The sequence below is a fragment of the Anneissia japonica genome, unplaced genomic scaffold, assembly GCF_011630105.1.
Source record: "Anneissia japonica isolate Jap-2015-1 unplaced genomic scaffold, ASM1163010v1 scaffold288265_len830512_cov201, whole genome shotgun sequence".
Lineage (NCBI taxonomy): Eukaryota > Metazoa > Echinodermata > Crinoidea > Comatulida > Comatulidae > Anneissia > Anneissia japonica.
In genome coordinates this window covers 37110-57526 of record NW_022752171.1, presented here as the reverse complement: position 1 = coordinate 57526, position 20417 = coordinate 37110, and the positions used below count along the sequence as shown (strand labels likewise).

Genomic DNA, 20417 nt, shown 5'->3' with positions numbered 1-20417 from the left:
CCCATCAATCACTTCTTTGCTTATTGATAAACATTGCGACTACTTCCGGGTGAGCAGCTGAGCATGCAACAACGCAATAAGATGTGAATTTTTTTTTTCCGTGAAAGGAAATTACACATTTTCAGATTGTTACCCGTCTCAAAATGAATTTAGATTTGTTTGAATACGAATGGAAGTTAATTGAAACAGAACTCTGCAATTGCAGTCTTAATGAATATTCTAATGCTGTAGAGATTTGGCTTACAAAGCCCCATGTTGTGAATAGGCGAGTATGTACATCTCAAGTGCTATGGAGGATGAAAGAGCTTCCAAACCCAAAACTATCATCATCAATAGTTCTAGAATTTCTTTTAGATGACCTGAGCTTGCTGACAAATTTTGTTTCCAAGACTGAAGAGATTCAAACTCTATACGAACAACATTATCAGAATTTCATAGCATGCAGTACGCAAGAACTCAAAGTAAACAAGGATGGAGAAAGGAGCTCATTTGCTAATAAACAGTTAGGCCTAGAATGTTGTGTCCGCAAACTGTTACCAAGAAACAGAAAGAGTGAATTTCCAGTCAATGAAATAATACTTATTGGTACGAGTTAAAATTTATGGTTTATGGTGTGATGGTAAAGTAGAATCGGTGGCGGATTCAAGGGAAGGCCAGCCGGCCCAGACCCCCTTTAAAATTTTTCAAAGTTATAAAAAAAAATGTGGAGAAAAAAGAGTGCCATTTCCGGCCATCTAGAGGTGCCTTAATCATAAATTCTCATACCTCAGCCTCAGTGGTTTACACTTCTATCTATATGTGAAAGTCCCTCTATTTCAATTTCTGGATTCGCACTCATCTTTTCCTGATAATTATGGTTTAGTTTTTAGTATTAATCAGAGTCAACAACAAACTCTAAAGCACTATATCATTTCACTTACTACAAAATTAAACTTCAATTTGCTAATGTTTATTAGAAATAATTTAAATTTGTGAATTAATTTTCCATTTTAACATATCAGTCTATGATTTATTTTATTTTTAATCGTGTTTTATCATTTCAGATAATTCAACCTCATCAATATCATTCGTGTTTATTCCACTTGAAGTTCAACCCACAATCCCTCGGAATTTTCAAAGTCTCATTAAGCATGCTGGGTACAAGTTATTGTTTAATGAAAATGAACATAGGTAATAAAATGTCACAGTTTTTATTGATATGGTAAAGACATACACAACTGCCAAAGAGTCACGTGAGCATCCACTTTTTACGTCTTGCACCTACGTTGTATTATCTTGCATCTTAAAAATGTTTATTAGAGATATGTACAATGATATAGGCAGGACTAGATTAACACAGGGTCTTTTCAATTGGGGCGTCAGCCCAAGCCCACAGTCCCCAATGGGGAAAAATAGGACCCTAAACCCCAGGGAAAATGTCACTGAAAATCTTGTTTATGTTTTAGCCGCAGAGTATTTAGGTCAACTTGCAATTACAGCCCCAGGCACCACATCCCTTTAATTAGGCCCTGGTAATAGACCAATTATACAATAAAGTTTGTAAAAAAGTTTATTCCTCATTAAAAGGTTAATAAAGGCCATATAAATTTCAAATCTATACCAACCGTGGACTATAATCTGTAGTTCCTCTGCGATAAAAAAAAAAAGGGGCGCTCTATTTCGTGATTATTACACAGAGGGCGCTATATGCAAATTTTAATTATTTTTTTGTCTCGTGCATCATCACACATGAACATAGTTGGCAGATATAGACAAGGCAACTTCAAGAACATTCCTAATTTATCAATAACCTGTTCTTCTGACTACTAGAATATGAAATCTTAACAGTTATAAACATAATCATCATCAACATTATTATTATTATTACAGTAATATGTATATTTATCAATTATTATTATACTGAATTAAATATCTGTAATGAGTTTGTAACTCATTACCACCAGGTTGATTATTTCATTTCATTTCATTTCTTTAGGCACGAGAGCCAAGGATATGCCAATAAGTGAACTTAATCACTGTTCTAAGTGGCTATCCATTAAACAACAGGGGACTTAATGGACCAGTACACCGGGGTAACCCCCTACTCTTCTCGAAGGATGTACTAGGCTAGGTGTACTGGGTTCTTTAAAGTGCACACGAGCCAAATGCGTACACTGGGCCTACGGTTTAATGTCCTTATCCAAGAAGACTTGTTCCACCACCGGAACCATTGGCGAGTGAGCCGTTCGAACCAGCACCGATATTAGAGCTGAATGTTACGGTGCCCCTGACTTAACTGCTCGGCCAATCAACTCGCCACAATACCTGATTACAATACCTTTACCTTATTGGTCAGTGAATCTACATCGTATCCTGTCACAGAATTAGGAGATTATGATGTTTACATTCTTAATTAAAACTCAAAATTAATTACGGTACCGAAAACCACTATTAAGGGGACAACTTCAGGACTCCCATAAAATCCCCTTAATAACATGCCCCTGAATAGGGGATGTTGAAAGGTATAGTTTCCCCAACTTCAACCAACAAAAATTCACAGTAAAAAGTTAGTTTGATAATATATTACCTGCTCATATGCATTTTATTTCACACATACTTGCATGTAATTTGAAAAACGCTTCAATGATTTATTTTCTTGTAGCTTGAAGTTATTTGTCGGACAAGAGTACTCGGCGCCATCTACAGGAAGCTTTGCAAGACCATCTATATCATGGTTGAAAAATCACTTACTTCCCAGGTTGTTGAAATGGGCAACAGAAAGCAATCCAAACCCTGGCAACGTATTTACATCCTTAATTGCTATGGATGAGTATAGCCAATTGTATGGCAAACTAAAAGAGAAATATGGTGCCAAGTTTGTTAAGGTAATTAGATAGAAGAAACCATTAGATACATTTGCAATAATTGGCCTTATAAAGTTTATTTAATTATAATTAAATAAAACTTGTTACTTAGATTTGGACAGAAGTAACAGACCCTCTAAAGTTTGTTTATGAGGACGTTGCCATAGCAGCATACATCCTAACATTGTGGCGGCATGAGAGAGATGAGCGGGGCTTATCAGACCCACAATCCTTCATTGATCTTGGATGTGGTAATGGATTACTGGTGCACATCCTGAACTGTGAAGGGGTGAGTGTTCGATGGTAAAAAAATTCATGCAACTTATCAATCGCTCACACATACTGTGTACTGATCTCGATTATAATAGCTGGATTGCTTATTGGCTGGTTTTAGTAAAGTCACTGATGCCATATTGGACCTAAAACGTCACAAATAAATACAACGATCACAGCGCAAAACTTTTGAATCGGCATGACAGGCACCAATAATGTGACATCGCTCACACTTTTGTAAACTGCACAAACAGGCATTTTGTGTGGTTAGATGATGTGAAAAAATCCTTGTTAAATTTAATTTGTTATTAAAAAGTTTTGCAAGAATCAATATTTTTAACAATAATTTAAACAATTGCAAACAAAAACTGATGCATCACTTGGGTACAGTACTTGCATATGGCGTCGGTGGCTTCACTTTTTTCTGTACAATGATTGGCCGATGAGCAATCCAACCATTATAATAGAGACTAGTGACACTATGTCATCTCAGTGTCTGAATACTTAGCATTTAGCATCAGTTACTGTTCTTGCTTTTGCCGCAAGAATGGGCTTTACAGCCCATACTGATACCTCAGGTTTGTCACAATCTCTGACCAGGCTTCATGATCCATTGCTTTTTGTTGTCAAATTTCTTTTAATTGCTTTGTTATTTTTGACATCCAAGTCAGCCTTTGTCCTCCTTTTTTCTTTTTAAAATGTCCTTTCGCTTCCGATATCGTGAGTTTAGCTAGCGAATCTTCAGGTAGTCTGGTTAGATGTCAAAGCATGACAGATGGCGGATTCAATAATTTGAACCATTTTACCGCTTTTGTTATTTTGTACACTTTTTTGTTTGACATTTTCTTAGGGAATATAACTTTCATAGCTTTCCTTAAAAGGCTTCTGTGGAAACTATCGATCAAAGGTGATGATCAGAGATGGCCAACTCTCACAGTTCTCTTAATTCAGCTGTTTTAAATTTTAAACTGTTATGGTTCATATAGACAAAACATTGTGTTTTTTTTTTAAGTAGAATGTATAAAATTTCATATGTTCACAATATATATAAAATTACTTCAGTCTCATAATAATGGAATAAACAATATCTTAAATTACTACCGTATATTTACAAGTACTGTATTCTTTACTGAAAATAAAGGTAAATTTTTTTTTAGCATCCCGGAAAAGGAGTTGATGTTCGCCGAAGAAAAATTTGGGATCTTTACGGAGAGGAGACATGCTTAGAAGAAACAGCAATCACTCCATCAGACAGTAATCTATTCCCAGAATATGATTGGCTGATTGGTAACCATTCAGATGAGTTGACCCCCTGGATACCAGTTATTGCATCCAGGTTAGCATACTTTGAAGTTCAACTTTTATTTGTAACTTTTCATTTTGTTATCAAACTTTTTATAGGCATTGTTAATCTGATGTTCATTTGGCCAGGTGGATTAGAGGATACTCACATCCTGTGTTGAGCTCCCAGCCCATGGTGTCCTCTTGGCACTCCTCTGGCCATGATTTGTGATTTTTGTGCCGAATATGTAATAAATAAATAAATAAGTAAATAAATGAGTTTGGATTGTAACTACTATGACCCCCCCCCCCATATTCATTATTCAATGCTTGTTTAACATTATTTATAATGTAAACATTTCATGTGTCCATTCATTGATTAGATGTTTACTTAACTGTAATTCTCTCTTATTTTTTTTCAAAGATCATCTTTTGATACAAGGTATTTTGTTCTTCCCTGTTGTTTCCATGATTTTAATTGCAAATTTTCTCGGAAAAAGTCAAGTCAAGGACAGTACAGGTCTTATCTAGACTTTGTCGCAGACATTGGAAAAACGTGTGGGTTTGATGTACTTGAAGATAGACTTCGCATTCCTTCAACTAAAAGGGTATGTTTTATGAAAAGTTTAAGTTTCTGTAAAAACAACAGAGTGTATAATTGAGTTTGTGTATTCAGTTGTTAGTATAAAACAAGTGCTTACATACTATGGTATGTGGTTGTGATACTATATGTATGTATTTTCCTTTCTTTCATTTATTTGATTTGATAGACTGTGTAAATGTCAGAACCATTTGTTTCCTTTTTAGATATGTCAAGTTGGGAAGCAAAGGACTTATAAACCAGAAGAACAGGCTACAATTGATAACAAAATAACAGAACTCATTCAAAGACGATCATGCTTAAATAAAAGTACAGGTGTTAACCAATCATTAGTGTGTGATATGCAAATAGGTTCTACACCTGGATCACATGATGTTGGAGATAGTGAGTTTGTCACTGAAAGGAAGCGAGAGCTTGATACAATCGATAACCAGAGATGTTCGCAGAAGATGAAGTGTAGTGAGGAGAAAGAAGATGTTCGTAGTAATGACAAGAACCATGTTTCTAAAGACTCATATAAGTGGGTTCAGGGTTTTATAGCAAGAGATAAAGTTGAGCGGGTTCGCAACTGCGCTACACTCAGTGTAGACTTGCGCCAGGAAATCATCTCAAAAGTTGCCTTTAGGCTGCTTGAAGAAGGCGGGGTTGATTTGAATGTAGATAGCGATACGCCAACTCCTACACATAAATGGAGGAGAGGAGGTAATTTTTACAATATAATGTTGGATAGCTTGCTCTTTATACAGGTCAGTAATGGTTCTGGTGGTGGAACAAGTCTTCTCGGAAAGGGATATAAACCGTAGGCCCGGTGTACACAATTGGCTCATGTGTACTTTAAAGAACCCAGTAAATATTTTGAGACGAGTATGTATGTGTTTACCCCGGTTTACGGTTTATACAGCCCCTGTTATCCTGAGGCTGTGGACCATTAGGTCCTTTGCAGGATATACAACATTTTTCTGTCAATATGGAAGAAAACACTCAAAAATACATATTAAATATTGCATAGCTAATTTTTTAATAATAATAATAATAGTTGGATTTGTATAGCGCATCATGCGAAAAAGGTCTATGCTCTTGGTGATTGAGCTCTTTGAGTTTGACATTTTTGAAAAAGTTTGTTATTTTATGAAACTAAAAAACCTCCTCTTTAAACTAAGGCATGGTTGGCCGTTGGCTCCGAGGAGTTCATCCGTCCTTTGTTCAGCTGTTTTTTTTTCATGCTGCTGGATGTACATCCACCCTCCCATCGGTGGGCGCTAAAGACCATCAGATGGGGTTGCTGGAATTAGTCGCCGACGACTCAACAAAAAAAATATATATAAAATAAATAAATAAAAATAAATAATAAATATGTTATCAGCTTTTAAGATCTTGCTGATTCAAAAATAATAAAATTGACTACCAGCCAAATTCAGAATTTGTTTTTAGCTCATCGCAAACATCTTTAATGAGCAGTGTAATCAATTTGCTCATGCTATGTCTGTTTAGCTCATCACAGACATCTTTAATGAGCAGTGTAATCACATTGCTCATCCCATGTCTTGTGTAGCTCATCACAGACATCTTTAATGAGCATTGTAGTCAACTGGCTCATGCCATGTCTTGTTTAGCTCATCACAGGCATCTTTAATGAGCATTGTAGTCAACTGGCTCATGCCATGTCTTGTTTAGCTCATCACAGACATCTTTAATGAGCATTGTAGTCAACTGGCTCATGCCATGTCTTGTTTAGCTCATCACAGACATCTTTAATGAACATTGTGATCAATTTGCTCATGCCATGTCTTGTTTAGCTCATCACAGGCATCTTTAATGAACATTGTAATCAATTGGCTCATGCCATGTCTTGTTTAGCTCATCACAGACATCTTTAATGAACATTGTAATCAACTTGCTCATGCCATGTCTTGTTTAGCTCATCACAGACAATTTCCTATACAATGCTCATGTGATGTCTTCCAATTACTTGCAGTCATCCTTTTATGCCTGCAGAAAAATCAATCATCTTGTGGTATCAGTCTTTCAATTGGCTATGATGATGGTCACTCAGTTTTATGAGGATAATATTATGCAAATTAGATAATCCTTTCTTTCAATTTATTCTAGGCCAGTTGGATCTGCCAGCTATTGCCAAGTTCTTAGGTTCAGATACTTTGAAAAAGTTGAAACAAGAATGCGGAGGCCTGAAGACACTCCTGAAAAATGCTAACCAAGTGTTCAAAGGTTTGACAGTGTTCTTTGTTGTGAAAAACACAGCTAGGTTGATGTGTTCATTGTTTCTGCATACAAGTTGATGATATGTATAGAGACCCAATGTACTGTACAAGCATACTACCCTCCAATCCTAACCAGATACTACATGGGCACACTGATAATCCTTTGAGTTTCTAATGGAGAGGTTGGGAGGTCAAGTCTGAAGCCTACTACTTGTTAATGTCTTTGGCAAGGCATTTTATCAGCCTGGCTTCTCTCTACCTATGGTGATCACATTCACTGTAACAATGAAGCGGCTTTATTAAAAACTATTTTCTCCATGATGAAACGTCTCTTTGTTTTGTTTTTTTTGGTATTTTTTTCAATTTCCTGACGGCTTCGCGGCCCTCCAAAAATGTTTCGCGGCCCAAATTTGGGCAGCGGACCATAGTTTGCGGAACGTCGATTTAATAATATTAAATCATCGTTCTCGGTCACACAGAGGTTCTTCAGGTGAATGATGTGATGGTGTTAGTTCCTTTGCTCTTATTTGTTCCATCTGGGTTTTGGGTAAACTATTTATATAATAGGTGCTGCTTTTGCCTCCTTGCTTTTTACAGATTTTTACATGTTCTTGCAATTAATTGTACAAATTTCTTCTTATTCAGTGTCTGGCAACTTTGTTCAAGTTCGTGATTGGGCAAAATCTGATCTTCGCTCTGCCAAATCAAATCAGTCGCTCAAGAGATTGCAAGATAAAGGATTACTATTCAAGACCAAACATTGCTGGTTCCATGGCAACCATCCTGATGGCTGTCCCCTTCCAATTGAGACTTGTCCATTTGCTCATGGGGATGATGATTTGAGGGAAAGACCAAGTTTTAGATAAAAATTGCACAACCCTGTCAAGCCAGTGTATGTGCAAATCACATGAAACATATAGTGTGGACAAAGCTATACTTGTAAAGTTTTATGGGACAGATACCAATGATATGCCCATATATGGGTGTGATATAAAAATCATCATGCCCATATATATAAAGTTAGTACTTGTGTATTGTTGTAAGTTTATGATTTTGAATAAAACATTGAAACTTAACTTTTATCTGTATTTGATTTAATTATTTCATTTTATTCTCCATTTAAAAGACAGAAGAAATAAAACTAATGACAAAAATTTGTGTGAGTGAATAAGTTTTAATTCTTTGGTCATTTATGATTTCATGTACAGTGTGAATTTCAATTACATAATTTATTTGTATATGAAGACAACAATTTAGTTGGTCTCAACCATCGTTCTGCTTCGTACAAACGACTGTGCGTTACTCTGAAATATAAAAGAGGACAATAATGCCAGATTTACATTTTTTTGTGGATAGTAGTAGGATATGAAAATGTGTGGTAGTGTAGATGATGATGTTATGTAATATATACAAATAAAACTATAAAGAATGATATGGTTAATGCAGTAACAATTAGAAAAGTCAATTTAAAGTACAGCATCAATAACTAAGCATTCAATTAATTACAATTAACTGATCATTGATTGTTATTATATTTACAAACCTGTGTATTTGTGGATAACACACTCCTGTTGTTCTTTCTGTCAGCGGAGCTATCATTTGGTGTCCATGGAATATAGACACTTGTGTACGTCTGTGGATATTTCGCTATGTTTGCCATGTACTTCTTGTTTAACTGTAAACCATCATACAAAACAATACAAGGTGGAATGAGGTGATTTTAACTACTAGAGCGTAATTTTTTTTTTTTTTTGCTTTGAATATTTCCAGTGGGAGGGGCTACTGATAGGGTGTAATAGGCACTTTACGCAACAGGACGGGAAGATGGGTGGACGGTGGTTTTGTGCTCGTCAGCGCGTGAAGACCACAGTAAACAATAGGGCGCTTAATCCGAATTGCCGTTCTCAACGGCTCCCCGTCCTGTTATGTAAAGTGCCTAATATTCGGCACTTCACCCGCTACTGGAATATTCCCAAAGTTAGACTTGTACACCAAATAAAAAGCATATAAATAACATTATAAAGAGTAAATCACTACGTTTGTAACCTTTTTCGTATTGATAAAAACAGTGGCTCAGTGTTACGTCTTTCAGTTTCATATTGATATTTGTTTTTGATGACGTATATTGTGAGACTAACGATTTATATAAACTTACCTCCCATTCGTGTTCCCATTTGAGGTGGCTGTAGTGAGCTTCTTTTGAGAAGATTCTCTTTAGAATAGCTTGATTTTCGTGAGTGACTCGAAGTAGTTCTCGTTGACGTTTTGTTTTATTAAGACTGTGAAAGGTAATAGAAAACTGCTTTTAACTAGCTATATTATCTGTATGTTAAACTATTACCAGAAGAAAATGAAGTGGTTGGTGTACACCGAGGTTGGAAAAGATAATATGGTATTATATTAGTTTTGAAAATTATGTCGCTCCCACAAACATTATAATAACTACAAACATTATAATAACTTTAAAAAAATTATTTCTAGAATGTATTTAGGCATTGTTCTATGTCTGTCTCTTATACACATCTCATACTACCCTCCAATCCTAACCAGATACTACATGGGCACACTGATAATCCTTTGAGTTTCTAATGGAGAGGTTGGGAGGTCAAGTCTGAAGCCTACTACTTGTTAATGTCTTTGGCAAGGCATTTTATCAGCCTGGCTTCTCTCTTGGACTTTATACTCTCTTATACCTGTCTCTTATACACATCTAGATGTGTATAAGAGACAGATATATATCAGGGCATATTCTTACATATTATGAAGACGTATTACCTTTTTTGTTCGTAGTCATTGTAATTGTCTACACGACCGCGTGTCCGCATGATGTGGCACATCTTTTCCAGCAAAATTCGGTTGTCTCGTTCGATGATAGCAATTCGTTCTTCTTCCATTTGTAGTTTCTTCAGTTTCAAGTGTAGATGCATGTATGTCTGTGGTGGTTTGTTGTCTATTACTGCTTGAGCTGCAAAAACAAAATATATTTTGTCTGGATGACATGATGGTAAATAATAAGATATGATAAAATATGGTTATGATTAGGCCTATATGATATATGATGATGATGTGATAGGCCTATGCATATGGTAATATAGGCCTATATGATCTGTGGCGGATTCAGTGGTGGCACTCTAGCTAAAATTTAAAAAATATAAATCTGTTTACGCCACTGATGATGGCATTGTAAGTAAGTATAAAAGTTAATAAATAAATATGATCGACAGGATACGATATAGGCCTAGGCCTAATCAATAACAACGATACGATACATGGCACAAGAGGTTCGCCACGGCACGGTTTTCTATTAATTGTTGTTTTGAGACCTGATTTATCTTCTGAAAAACAAATCTAAACAGAGATATCAAAGGAAAAAGAGTTCACCAATTACCATTTTGAACTTTTTGCCGATGCCTGTCGAAGCGACTCTGGTCCCATCTTTTCTTGAGCAGTTTGTTATTTGCCGGAGTAATCGGTTGATACGCGCGATGCATTGTTATATTTAATTGACCATGAGATAAAATATAGCCTAGGCCTAAGTAGGTACAGGTACGCCTAGAAAATAAGCAACAAAACCAGTAGCTCATTTAATACCAGAATTTGTTATTGCTGCACATTCCAATTTACGCTAAATTCTAAAAACATTCTCAGCAGCTTACGCAACGCGTTAAATAGAACCATATTATTTTATCGCGCGCTTTTCTACCAATGTGCGTACTCTGTTCGCCATTTCAAAGGAGTTGAGTTTGTGAGCATAAGTTGGTATTGCTTTGGGTGCTTACTGTTTTATTGTGGGTTATTGTTACTAGATCTACTCTTGTTTGTACATAGGCCTAGATTACTATTATTTTAAGTTTAGATCTATTATATTAGTCATGGAAACTGTGTTGCCTAAGAAGGAATGTGATGCTACAATTTCGGAAGATGAGCCGAAGCCTGTTGCCAATTTTAATCAACGTCCAACACTCGGGTTAACTGGCTTTAAAAAGGTAAAAAGGTATTTCTTGATGTTATTATCCAAGATATGAATCGGGACCAACATGAGGCTAGGAGGGCTTGGCGTATAACTATCTATAATATAAATGTAGGCCTATGCTAGGTAGGCCTTTTTTATTTTTATTTATTTATTTATTTATTTCTTCAGATTGGAGAGAAGGTCAAAGTAGGAAATCGTTTTATTATTGGAAAGAAGGATAGGCCTCTTGTCCAAAAGGATAGGTAAGAAAGTCAAATATAATTAATACTAAAGGGAGAAATAAGCCTAATGATAAATATGGAAACACATAAGCTCAATATCATTACCTTACATATATTTTGAATTATATTTTTGAACGCAACACACACATTATACAGTATCAGATTTTATTAGTTTACACTTTGACTTTATACTTTAACTCTTCTGCTACTTCCGAGCACACAATGTCACAAGGTATAAATACCATCAAATTTTACACTTATACTTACTATGGTTCAAATGGATACCGGTAAGTAAAAAAGTCAAATATATTTTTTTAGTAAAGGAGAAACAATGATAAATATGAAACATAAGCTTAAAATCATTATAACTTAAAATATTCTAAATTATGTTTTTGAACGAAACAATACACACATTAAAATAAGCCTATATACCGGTACATTATCAGATTTTTAAAGTTTATACTTGGACTTTATACTCTCTTATACATACCATCAAATGTTACCGATATGTGATATATTTACACTTTTATTTACCTACACTTATACAGGTTTGTATGGCGAGTAACAATAACAAAATAATAAGGTTTTGGTAAACCACAGGTTGGTTGTCATGGTTTAGAAACAACCAGTGGTTTAACACCAAAAACCATATTTTTACACATGGTGTACCGAAAGATTTTGCCATTGATGTTTGTTATTTATCCATATAAGGATGAGATATGATATCATCATGCCCTTTTATGGATGTGATATTATATCATGCATATAATGGTAAAATCATGAATATTTTTCACAATGGTAGTGAGGATAGACTGGTCAAAGTCGATGGCAATTGAACTAAATCATGTAATAAATTCATTATCAAAGTTAACGTTGGCAGATTCAACATTTAGATTATTTTTGATCTGTGTCTGATGATAGTGATGTTTGTTTCAGACATCTGATTAGACAAATCGTGTGATTTTACTGTCAGTTTTAATTGTGACACCGCTCTACTTTATCAGACAAGGAGCTCAGACACAGGCTGACTTTCAAATGTTGCATGTGATAGGAAATGAAGAGTACTATAATATAGTTTCTGTCTCTTATACACATCTAGATGTGTATAAGAGACAGATTGTTTCTTCCTCCAGCGATGGAATACCACGAGTTTTCACTTTTGATGCCGCTGCGGTAAGTGCAATTGGATAATTACGTTGAAAGACTGGATAATAGTAGGCCTAGGTATGTCATTGCATGATTTAACTGAGTTTTCATTTAGTATAGGTGAAAGAAGGAGCATCGATATCGGATCTGTTTGCAAGGGATGAAGTTGAGGAGGATTTCAATGCCATTGTGGATCAAGATGATGACAGAGTTGAGGCATTTGTGTCCCAGGAGTTAGTCGGACAGTTGGTTGATAGCTACTTCTTTAAGTCTTTCATTTTCGCTGTGATTGTTGTCAATGCTATTTTGATAGGGCTCCAGACAAACGAGGAACTAGTAAGGCCAAATAAATATAATTTAAAAATTGAATGGAAAAAAATTAACTAAGAATTAATGTTATAAACATCTGAAATGTTAACGAAATCTAACATGTATCGTCACACTCTAATTATTAGTCAGCCTGCCCTTCTTAAAAACGGTACGCATAGAAATCGAAATGGATAGTAAGGATGAAGAATATTATAGGTTATAATGCTTCACATCTTATCCCTACAGTCGAGGGACTACGCTAATGTTTTTTCTGTATTCGACAACATTGTGCTTACTATATTTGTGTGTGAACTGGCTTTAAAGTGGTACAATGGCTTCTTCATCTACTGGCGAGTAGGATGGAATGTGTTAGACTTCTTCATCATATTGACGCTTCTTCTGGGTCCAAGTAAGCTTCGTGAATTGTACTATGGTATTTTGAAATTGCCATTTTAAATGAAACAACACTGAATAAAATAATAATTTCTGATATTTATAACAGCACTTTCCACGTTGAAAAAAGCGCTACACAATGTATAATGTTAATCGTTTGCTTACGCTCCCAGGTAGGCATGTTATGCAAAATAATCAGCAGACCAAACCGAAACATTCACATATTATCAGACATCCATTTATAATTATTCTGGGAAGAGAAAAGCAAACTTAGTTTACGTCCCTTGGCCAGTGGCACAAGACAAGGTCAGCCTGAGATTACCATCCACACTGTCAGGCCAATACACCCGACGTCAATCACTTCTTTCTCCTCTCCGTATTTCGTTCTCTTCACGTATTTTCCTTCATTGTTACTTTTCTCTTGATTTTTTTTTTTTTTTGGAAATAAAGATAAAGCCATTAATGTTCACTTTCTGGTTTTTTTTCATAGCACTGACGTTCCTGGGCAGTAGCCGCATCCTACGGATCTTGCGTGTTCTAAGAGCTTTCAGAAGTCTCAGGAGGTAAACAGGCATAAAAATTGAATCCAACTTTATTGTCAAACGAAATCAAATTCATACTGTAGCTACAATGCGAAAAATTGGAAAGTTTCGAAAAACCATAGGAAAACGATAACAAATACTTCACATTTACGTCATATTTTACGTTTCAATTTACGTCACATTTTATCTGTGTAAACAGGAATTTCTTTGCAAAAACTTATGATAACGGTAACAATTACGTCACATCCTCATTTTCGTTATTCTTGCATACAAAATGTCTGTTCCTCGCACTGTAGATAATTTCCTAGATGTGAGAGTTTCTGTTGAGACACAGAAGCTTTGAGTACTATAATATAGTTTTACTCGTACTAAATCGAGGTAAAAATTTAAAATTTATGACATAAACGTGTCTGGTAGTTTTCGTAACCTCCGAAACAATCCTAAAGAATTAAGCAAATGTAAAAAAAAAACAAAAAAAAAACAAAAACATATACTGCCTATAAATATGTTCGAATATAGGCCTATAAAATTGTTCGAAGTGACATTTCGACAATCGTTATCTTTATCTTTATGTGAACTACGGTAGTCATAGAAATCTGTATTGATTTCAACCGGGGTTGATAAATGGAGAAGAAAAATAACACGTTACTACATGATCATCGCATGTTATTTGTCTTGTAGCATTAGTGCATTGGCGGGAATTTCTGTAGTTGTGCAGACGATATTTCAATCTGTTCCAGGTAGGTAATTGGTGCATTTTGTTTTTTCAAATCTCGCATTATTTCAATATATATCCTATCTAAATTTGGCAAATTTTATTCAATTTGCTTTATTGTTGGTGGTTCTTCTCGTCACGGCTTCCAAAGCCCTATACATAGGCCTGTACATGTGCCTATTAGAATGCGTTGCTATAATTCTTTCTACTTTTCATGTAAATGCGAATATACCTTACATACATAAAGTATAAGCACTTCTAATATTTATTTGCATATTTTGGAATTTTTAATTTAGTACAAACAACATTTCCTTATAATACGTTTTCAACTTTTCCCCCAGACATGACAAATATCGCTCTTCTTTTGGTCATCATAATGTCTGTACTGAGTGTAGCAGGTGTTTCCTTGTTTGGCAGAGATGTACCAAAACACTTTGGTGATATGACTTCAGGTAAAGTGCCAATCAGTTAATCGGTCAAACAGTCAGTTACACAGACAATCAAACCAATCTATCAATTAATCAAACAACCAACCAACCACACACAGACAATCAAATCAATCAATCAATTAATCAATCAACCAACCAATCAACCAATTGTTTTATCAATCAATCAAATAATCATTCACTCAAACATCACGCTCTATTTTTAGTCGATCAACCAATCAATGAAATTGTTAAGCCAATCGTTAAATCAACCAGTTGATCAATAGATTAATTGATCTTAAACAACGAATCGACCAACCAATCACTAAATCATTCTGTCAATCGATTATTCCATTGTTCAATTAAACAATTGCTCAATCTGTCAATCAATCATAAGAATCAAACATAAGAAAGGACAAGAAAGGTAAAGATCAGGAACATTTGAAGGGAAAGGAAGAGAGACAAGAAGCAAAAGGGAAAGAAAAATGAAAGGATTTGGGATGAATAGGAAAGTAACAGGCCTTGAAATGATTCCTATTACCAAAGCATTGTAATAATAACATTTATTGATAATCATCAAACCAATCATTTGAACTTAATTATTTTTTTCTTCTTCTCTGTTGTTGTTAAGCGCTTCGAGGTTGTGTCAACGTGAGGCGCTATATAAATCCAGAATTATTATTATTATATTATAATCAATCAACCAACAATAGTATACATTTCTTTAGGCACGAACGCCAGGGATATGCCAATAAGTGAACTTAATCACTGTCCTACGTGGCATATCCATTTAACAAATTATTGGTTAATATTACTATACAATTAACACAAATTGTTGCTTATGTTTTAGCAATGTTTTCGTTGTTTATCTGCGTAACTCAAGACGGATGGAGGGGTGTTTTCAAGGATTTTGAGGTACAATAATATTCAGTTTTATTTTTAGCATATAATTATGTTTTTTTAATAACATTATAACAATGGCCTATTTTTATGAGACTTGGGGAGTGAAGATGACTTTGGATTGCAAAGAAAATATTTTTTTGTTGAACCAACGACTTTGAGTTTGGAAGGTGGACATCCCAAACACAAAGTTACAGCCCAAATCCAAAAGCAACACCTGGGCTCACATGCTATGAAAATTCTCGATTAGGCCTTGCTTAAGGTAATCTGAGTTGTCTTGAAGCTTTAAGTATAATAATATTATGTGAAGTACTTCATTATATGCCATAAGCCAAGTTGTTTTTGCATTATAATAATTTTCTTTCGTATGTTTTGTTACCATACTCAAGGAGAAAGGTCTGTTTGTTACCGGTGCTCTTTACTTTATCGTCTGTATCATTGTCGGTGCATTTGTGTTTGCGAATCTGGTAGTGGCGGTCGTCGTAACCAACCTGGTATGAATAAGCCAATTCATAGTTCTAACTGCGCATGCCCATATCAAGGTCAGTTGACATATAAACAAACATGCACATAACATAGGTTTATGTCTATTGACCTTGGATACGGGTATGTGTAGTTAGAACTAAGAATTAGCTTATTACCCTTCACTTAAGCTCGGTTTCCATAAAATCGCCACACGCCATTGCTGACAGCTTTCGGCGACACTGATTGGTCGGTAGTAATCGGAGAGACTTCCCGATTGCTTTGGGGACAGGAAAATGCTGTAGTGGAAGTGAGCGCAGCCTAAAAACAAACGTAGGGCCTACAGTATTATTCAATTGTGTTTTCAATTGTATTTTCAGTTGTTTTAAATAGATTTTGATGTTATTAAAAAAAAAATAATTGTTACTGTGAGCACAAAATAAAAACAAACAAACAATATATACTATATGCATTTTTATACATGTCTCTAATTAAAGACCCCTCCCCCCAAAAAAACCACCTCCAATTAAAGACCACTTGTCTGTGGTCCGATTACCAAATGTCTGTTATCCTTAGTATTGGAGACCAAAGCTGCTAAAATCCAAAAAGTGGTCTTTAATTGGATGGAAACCTATGTGTGCTCTGACCAAAATCCAGATATTTTTTTTCTTCTATAGGATAAAGCTATGAGGGATGTAAAGGAAGAAACCAAGAAAAGAGAGGATACGCTTTCTGCAAAACCAGTAAATCATGAAGATGGTAATAGAATATAAACGTATCGTTGGTAATGTAGGCCTAATTTGTTGATTCATGGCACAGCACAGCAGCAAATGCTCCATTTGAAACAATTTAAACCTGTTTTTGATGAAAACCGTATGCATTCTGATGTACTCATTACAATGATGTAATTGATCACTGCTTCCGCGACAAATGAAATGAACCGACGGTGTGTCGACCGATGTGATAAACCTGCTAAATAATTGGCATTTCAGTATCTCAGTCCGGTTCGGTAGCATAAATTGTACAGTATTTGGTAACACGAATGAGCATAACTATTCAATTAACCATAAGCCTATTATGCAATTATCTAGTTAATGGTCTGAGTATGACACTATCAAAAAATGCCTGCTTTTTTTTTAAAGAAAGATAGGCTCCTCTACTTTCTATAGGGTCTTCTATGATGATAATCATATAAAGAACCAAATATTATGATATATGAATAATGTGTTTCTGGTTGGTGTGTGAGGGATCATTTGTGTAGGTGGGGTGTAAAGCGGAAAGCAGATAAAAATCCAAGTAAAGTATTTTCTTTTTGAATTCAGACCATTTGCATGTTGAGCAGAGCGTTCCTATCATAAGTGTTGACAGTGTTTGCGAAGAAGCACACTTGAATCTTCAAAAACCTCTCTATTTTGGCGTAAGTGTACTAGAGATATGCCAATCAAATAGACGTAAGCCTATACTATGCATTTCAAGGATTCAACTAGACCGAAAGAAAGTAAAATTATAAAATTTATATTTATTATTATTATCATTATTTTTTTATTGTTATTATTATCATCATCATCATAACCATCGTTATCCTCATCAGCAGCAGCAATACAATCGACATCATTATCATTAACCGTCACAATCATTACCATCACCCCTATCATAGTCAATGTCATTATTATTATTATCATCATCATCATCATCATCATGATTTTTGTTATTAATATATGGTGAACAGGAACTATTGGTGCCTATTACAATCTTGATATTTGGTAGTCGTTTATACCTTATTTTTGTAGGATTTAAGACACCTTACACCTAAGAAGCTTCAAAACTATTTTCTCATCATCGCGGCGGTGGAAGAGAACCTGGTCGAGTACAAGAAAATAAGAAAAGAAATTGACGAGGTGATGTATGAAAAGAGGCAGAGTTATTTCTATGGCTCTGTGCAGAAGGACTTTGAATAGCGCCACCAATAGTATAAATAAGTTACACAGTCTGTTTTGAATTCTTGGGAAATCAACCACTTTCAGTCAAGCTTTCATTTAGAAGGATCATAAATCATTAGCTTCATACGACACATACAAAAAACATTTTTCACTGATTTACATAATCTTTATACATTGAGAATACATTGATTATCAGCAGCCGACTTTTGGCTAAGCAAATAATGTATGAACGGTTAAGTAAATGAAAATATCATAAATCATAAATAAATTAAAGAAAATCAGGTACTTCCCTTTAATTTTTGTAATGATCCAAATTAAGGTAAACACCAAGTACAAAGTGAAAAATCCTGAATAAAATATATCAGGTAATTTATTCGCGCGAATCGAAAACGTTGGTTGATGCGCATTCAGATTTCTATCGCAGTTTTACAGTAGTTCGAACTGTTTCTACTTTTTTGCGAAGCGAAAAAATGCACAACCAATCAGAACTCAGGAAGCGAACCGACGCTTTTATATCAGGGTGGTGTGGGTTTATAGAACTTTTTCTGATTTGTTTTTGTGTTATTTCTCTCTTTGTAATGATTTAATGAAAGTTAACAAACATTACTTAACTCACGAATAAAATAAACAATAAATCATGCATAAGAAACTGAAATAATAGACAGCATTACTTATGTTGTGGTCGTTGATTAGTGATGAATATTGGGGTTTTTTTCCAAATTTAAATTTTGTTTACCTGAACAAAAAATACACGTTCTTGTTTATTTATTGATATAATATACATTTTTGCTTATTGACTCAAAGCTGAGCTGTTGATGAAGAAAATTCATTTATTTACTTTTAAAGACATGGCGTTTTTGTTGATTAGTTGTCTTTTTTTTTTTTAAACTTGTTTATAATATGGATTTTTAAAAAAATAAAATAGAATTGTATTGAATATCCCATGGTTCTTTTTGTTTAAATACAGATATTCTCGTTGGTTTGGAATTTAAACTTGGAAGAAAGAGATGACAATGATTCTGGGACCGAAGAAGACCAGCCACCAACTTATCCATTTTCTGCCGTCAACCTTGATCACATCGGTGTAAGTATAGCGTATATTCCTATACCGTACTGACGATTATGGGCGAGACGAATAGTCAAGCGATAAGGCAGGGAGCCGCTACTGCAACTAGGATTCGTTTAATAGAGCCAGAGAGTTGTTAGAACCAAGTCTTTTTGGATAGACTTAAGACCAGGGACACATTATGGATTGTTTAAACTTTGAAAATCACATCTTTCGAAGTGTAACGGGATACCCCAATCGGGTTCATTCCCGTCGTTGTGGAATGATGCGAAGAACATGAAATGTATTCTATAGTCACGGATCACCCCTGTACACAATTCAGCATAATGCTGCAAAAGATATGGGTTATTCTACGTTCAGCATACCCTTTTTGGGGAGTTGTGTGTGGCGGTAAGATTGGGGGTAATGCAGGGGAACTGCTAACTACAGCCTTACCAGCGTTCGGTTGGTAGAACTATGATTTCTCTGATCAGGACTTAACGGGAGGTCCAGTGTAGGCCCTATACATCTGGCTCGTGTGCACATTAAAGAACCCATTGCATCGTTCGGAAGAGTAGGGGTTACCCAGATGCTTTGGCTCATTTCAGCCAATGTCGTTTTGGAATGATGTGAACTAAGTGCCTCTCTACGACTGCTACAGTATCGTGTCACGCCTATGATACGCAATTCAGCATAATGACGTTGCGAGTTATTGGTTACCGTATTCTCCTACCTTTGCCTTTCATACAAGTCATTTACCCAGCTGTTTTTATTTTTTATTTTATTTTATTTTATTATTTTTTTTTTGTGTAGCGAAAAGGTGACATCTTATCCAACCTAATAGAACTGGAGAAAAGGCAAGTTATCTCATCGAAACATGGTAGTTTCAGTGACATGGTAAAAGAGGCAGCATTTGCAATGGACATTCACAAGACGTATGCTACGGGAATAAGGAGGTTGTCAGTTGGTAAAACCCGCTATAAAGACAATGAGAAGAAAGTATCTACTACCAAGTTACAAAATACTTAGTTAAAGAGACGTTAGTATACATTTGATGATATAACTGATGTCTATTTATTCACTATTACACTTTCCTGCACTTAATCTCTATATGCAGTGGCGTATCTAT

The 20417-nt window shown here is 35.2% G+C and overlaps 3 protein-coding genes across 3 annotated transcripts; 2 read left to right on the top strand and 1 right to left on the bottom strand.

Annotated features, from left to right (window-relative positions):
• The first annotated feature begins 18 nt into the window (after positions 1-18).
• On the top strand, positions 19-8293 carry LOC117122138 (probable tRNA (uracil-O(2)-)-methyltransferase). The gene is made up of 9 exons (XM_033267626.1): positions 19-585; positions 1044-1170; positions 2642-2864; positions 2956-3132; positions 4274-4452; positions 4822-5005; positions 5205-5700; positions 7108-7224; positions 7863-8293. Exons 1-9 carry the CDS (start codon positions 144-146, stop codon positions 8081-8083), a joined length of 2166 nt encoding a protein of 721 aa, XP_033123517.1. The 5' UTR covers positions 19-143; the 3' UTR covers positions 8084-8293.
• A 91-nt stretch (positions 8294-8384) lies between these two features.
• LOC117122140 (uncharacterized protein CFAP97D1-like) lies at positions 8385-10743 on the bottom strand. Its single transcript, XM_033267628.1, has 5 exons — positions 10606-10743; positions 9993-10182; positions 9373-9496; positions 8761-8892; positions 8385-8521 (listed from the first exon to the last, which is right to left on the bottom strand). The coding sequence occupies exons 1-5, from the start codon at positions 10706-10708 to the stop codon at positions 8471-8473; spliced, it is 600 nt and encodes a 199-aa protein (XP_033123519.1). The 5' UTR covers positions 10709-10743; the 3' UTR covers positions 8385-8470.
• Positions 10744-11089: 346 nt separating this feature from the next.
• Positions 11090-20317, top strand: LOC117122155 (cation channel sperm-associated protein 4-like). The gene is made up of 15 exons (XM_033267663.1): positions 11090-11203; positions 11359-11432; positions 12416-12584; positions 12678-12893; positions 13113-13275; positions 13750-13822; positions 14483-14541; positions 14858-14968; positions 15792-15856; positions 16231-16335; positions 16981-17062; positions 17626-17720; positions 18094-18201; positions 19211-19327; positions 20102-20317. Exons 1-15 carry the CDS (start codon positions 11090-11092, stop codon positions 20315-20317), a joined length of 1767 nt encoding a protein of 588 aa, XP_033123554.1.
• Positions 20318-20417: the final 100 nt, after the last annotated feature.

Bases quoted from the DNA above. Each gene is read 5' to 3' on its own strand.
- LOC117122140 (XM_033267628.1), bottom strand. From the start codon at position 10,708: ATGCATCGCGCGTATCAACCGATTACTCCGGCAAATAACAAACTGCTC. The intron at 9,497-9,992 runs GTAATACGTCTT...TACCTTTCACAG, and splicing joins AATGACTACGAACAAAAAAG to TCTTAATAAAACAAAACGTC. The intron at 8,893-9,372 runs GTAAGTTTATAT...GATGGTTTACAG, and splicing joins AATGGGAACACGAATGGGAG to TTAAACAAGAAGTACATGGC.
- LOC117122138 (XM_033267626.1), top strand. From the start codon at position 144: ATGAATTTAGATTTGTTTGAATACGAATGGAAGTTAATTGAAACAGAA. The intron at 2,865-2,955 runs GTAATTAGATAG...CTTGTTACTTAG, and splicing joins ATGGTGCCAAGTTTGTTAAG to ATTTGGACAGAAGTAACAGA. The intron at 7,225-7,862 runs GTTTGACAGTGT...CTTCTTATTCAG, and splicing joins TGCTAACCAAGTGTTCAAAG to TGTCTGGCAACTTTGTTCAA.
- LOC117122155 (XM_033267663.1), top strand. From the start codon at position 11,090: ATGGAAACTGTGTTGCCTAAGAAGGAATGTGATGCTACAATTTCGGAA. The intron at 11,204-11,358 runs GTAAAAAGGTAT...TTATTTCTTCAG, and splicing joins GGTTAACTGGCTTTAAAAAG to ATTGGAGAGAAGGTCAAAGT. The intron at 13,276-13,749 runs GTAAGCTTCGTG...TTTTTTTCATAG, and splicing joins GACGCTTCTTCTGGGTCCAA to CACTGACGTTCCTGGGCAGT.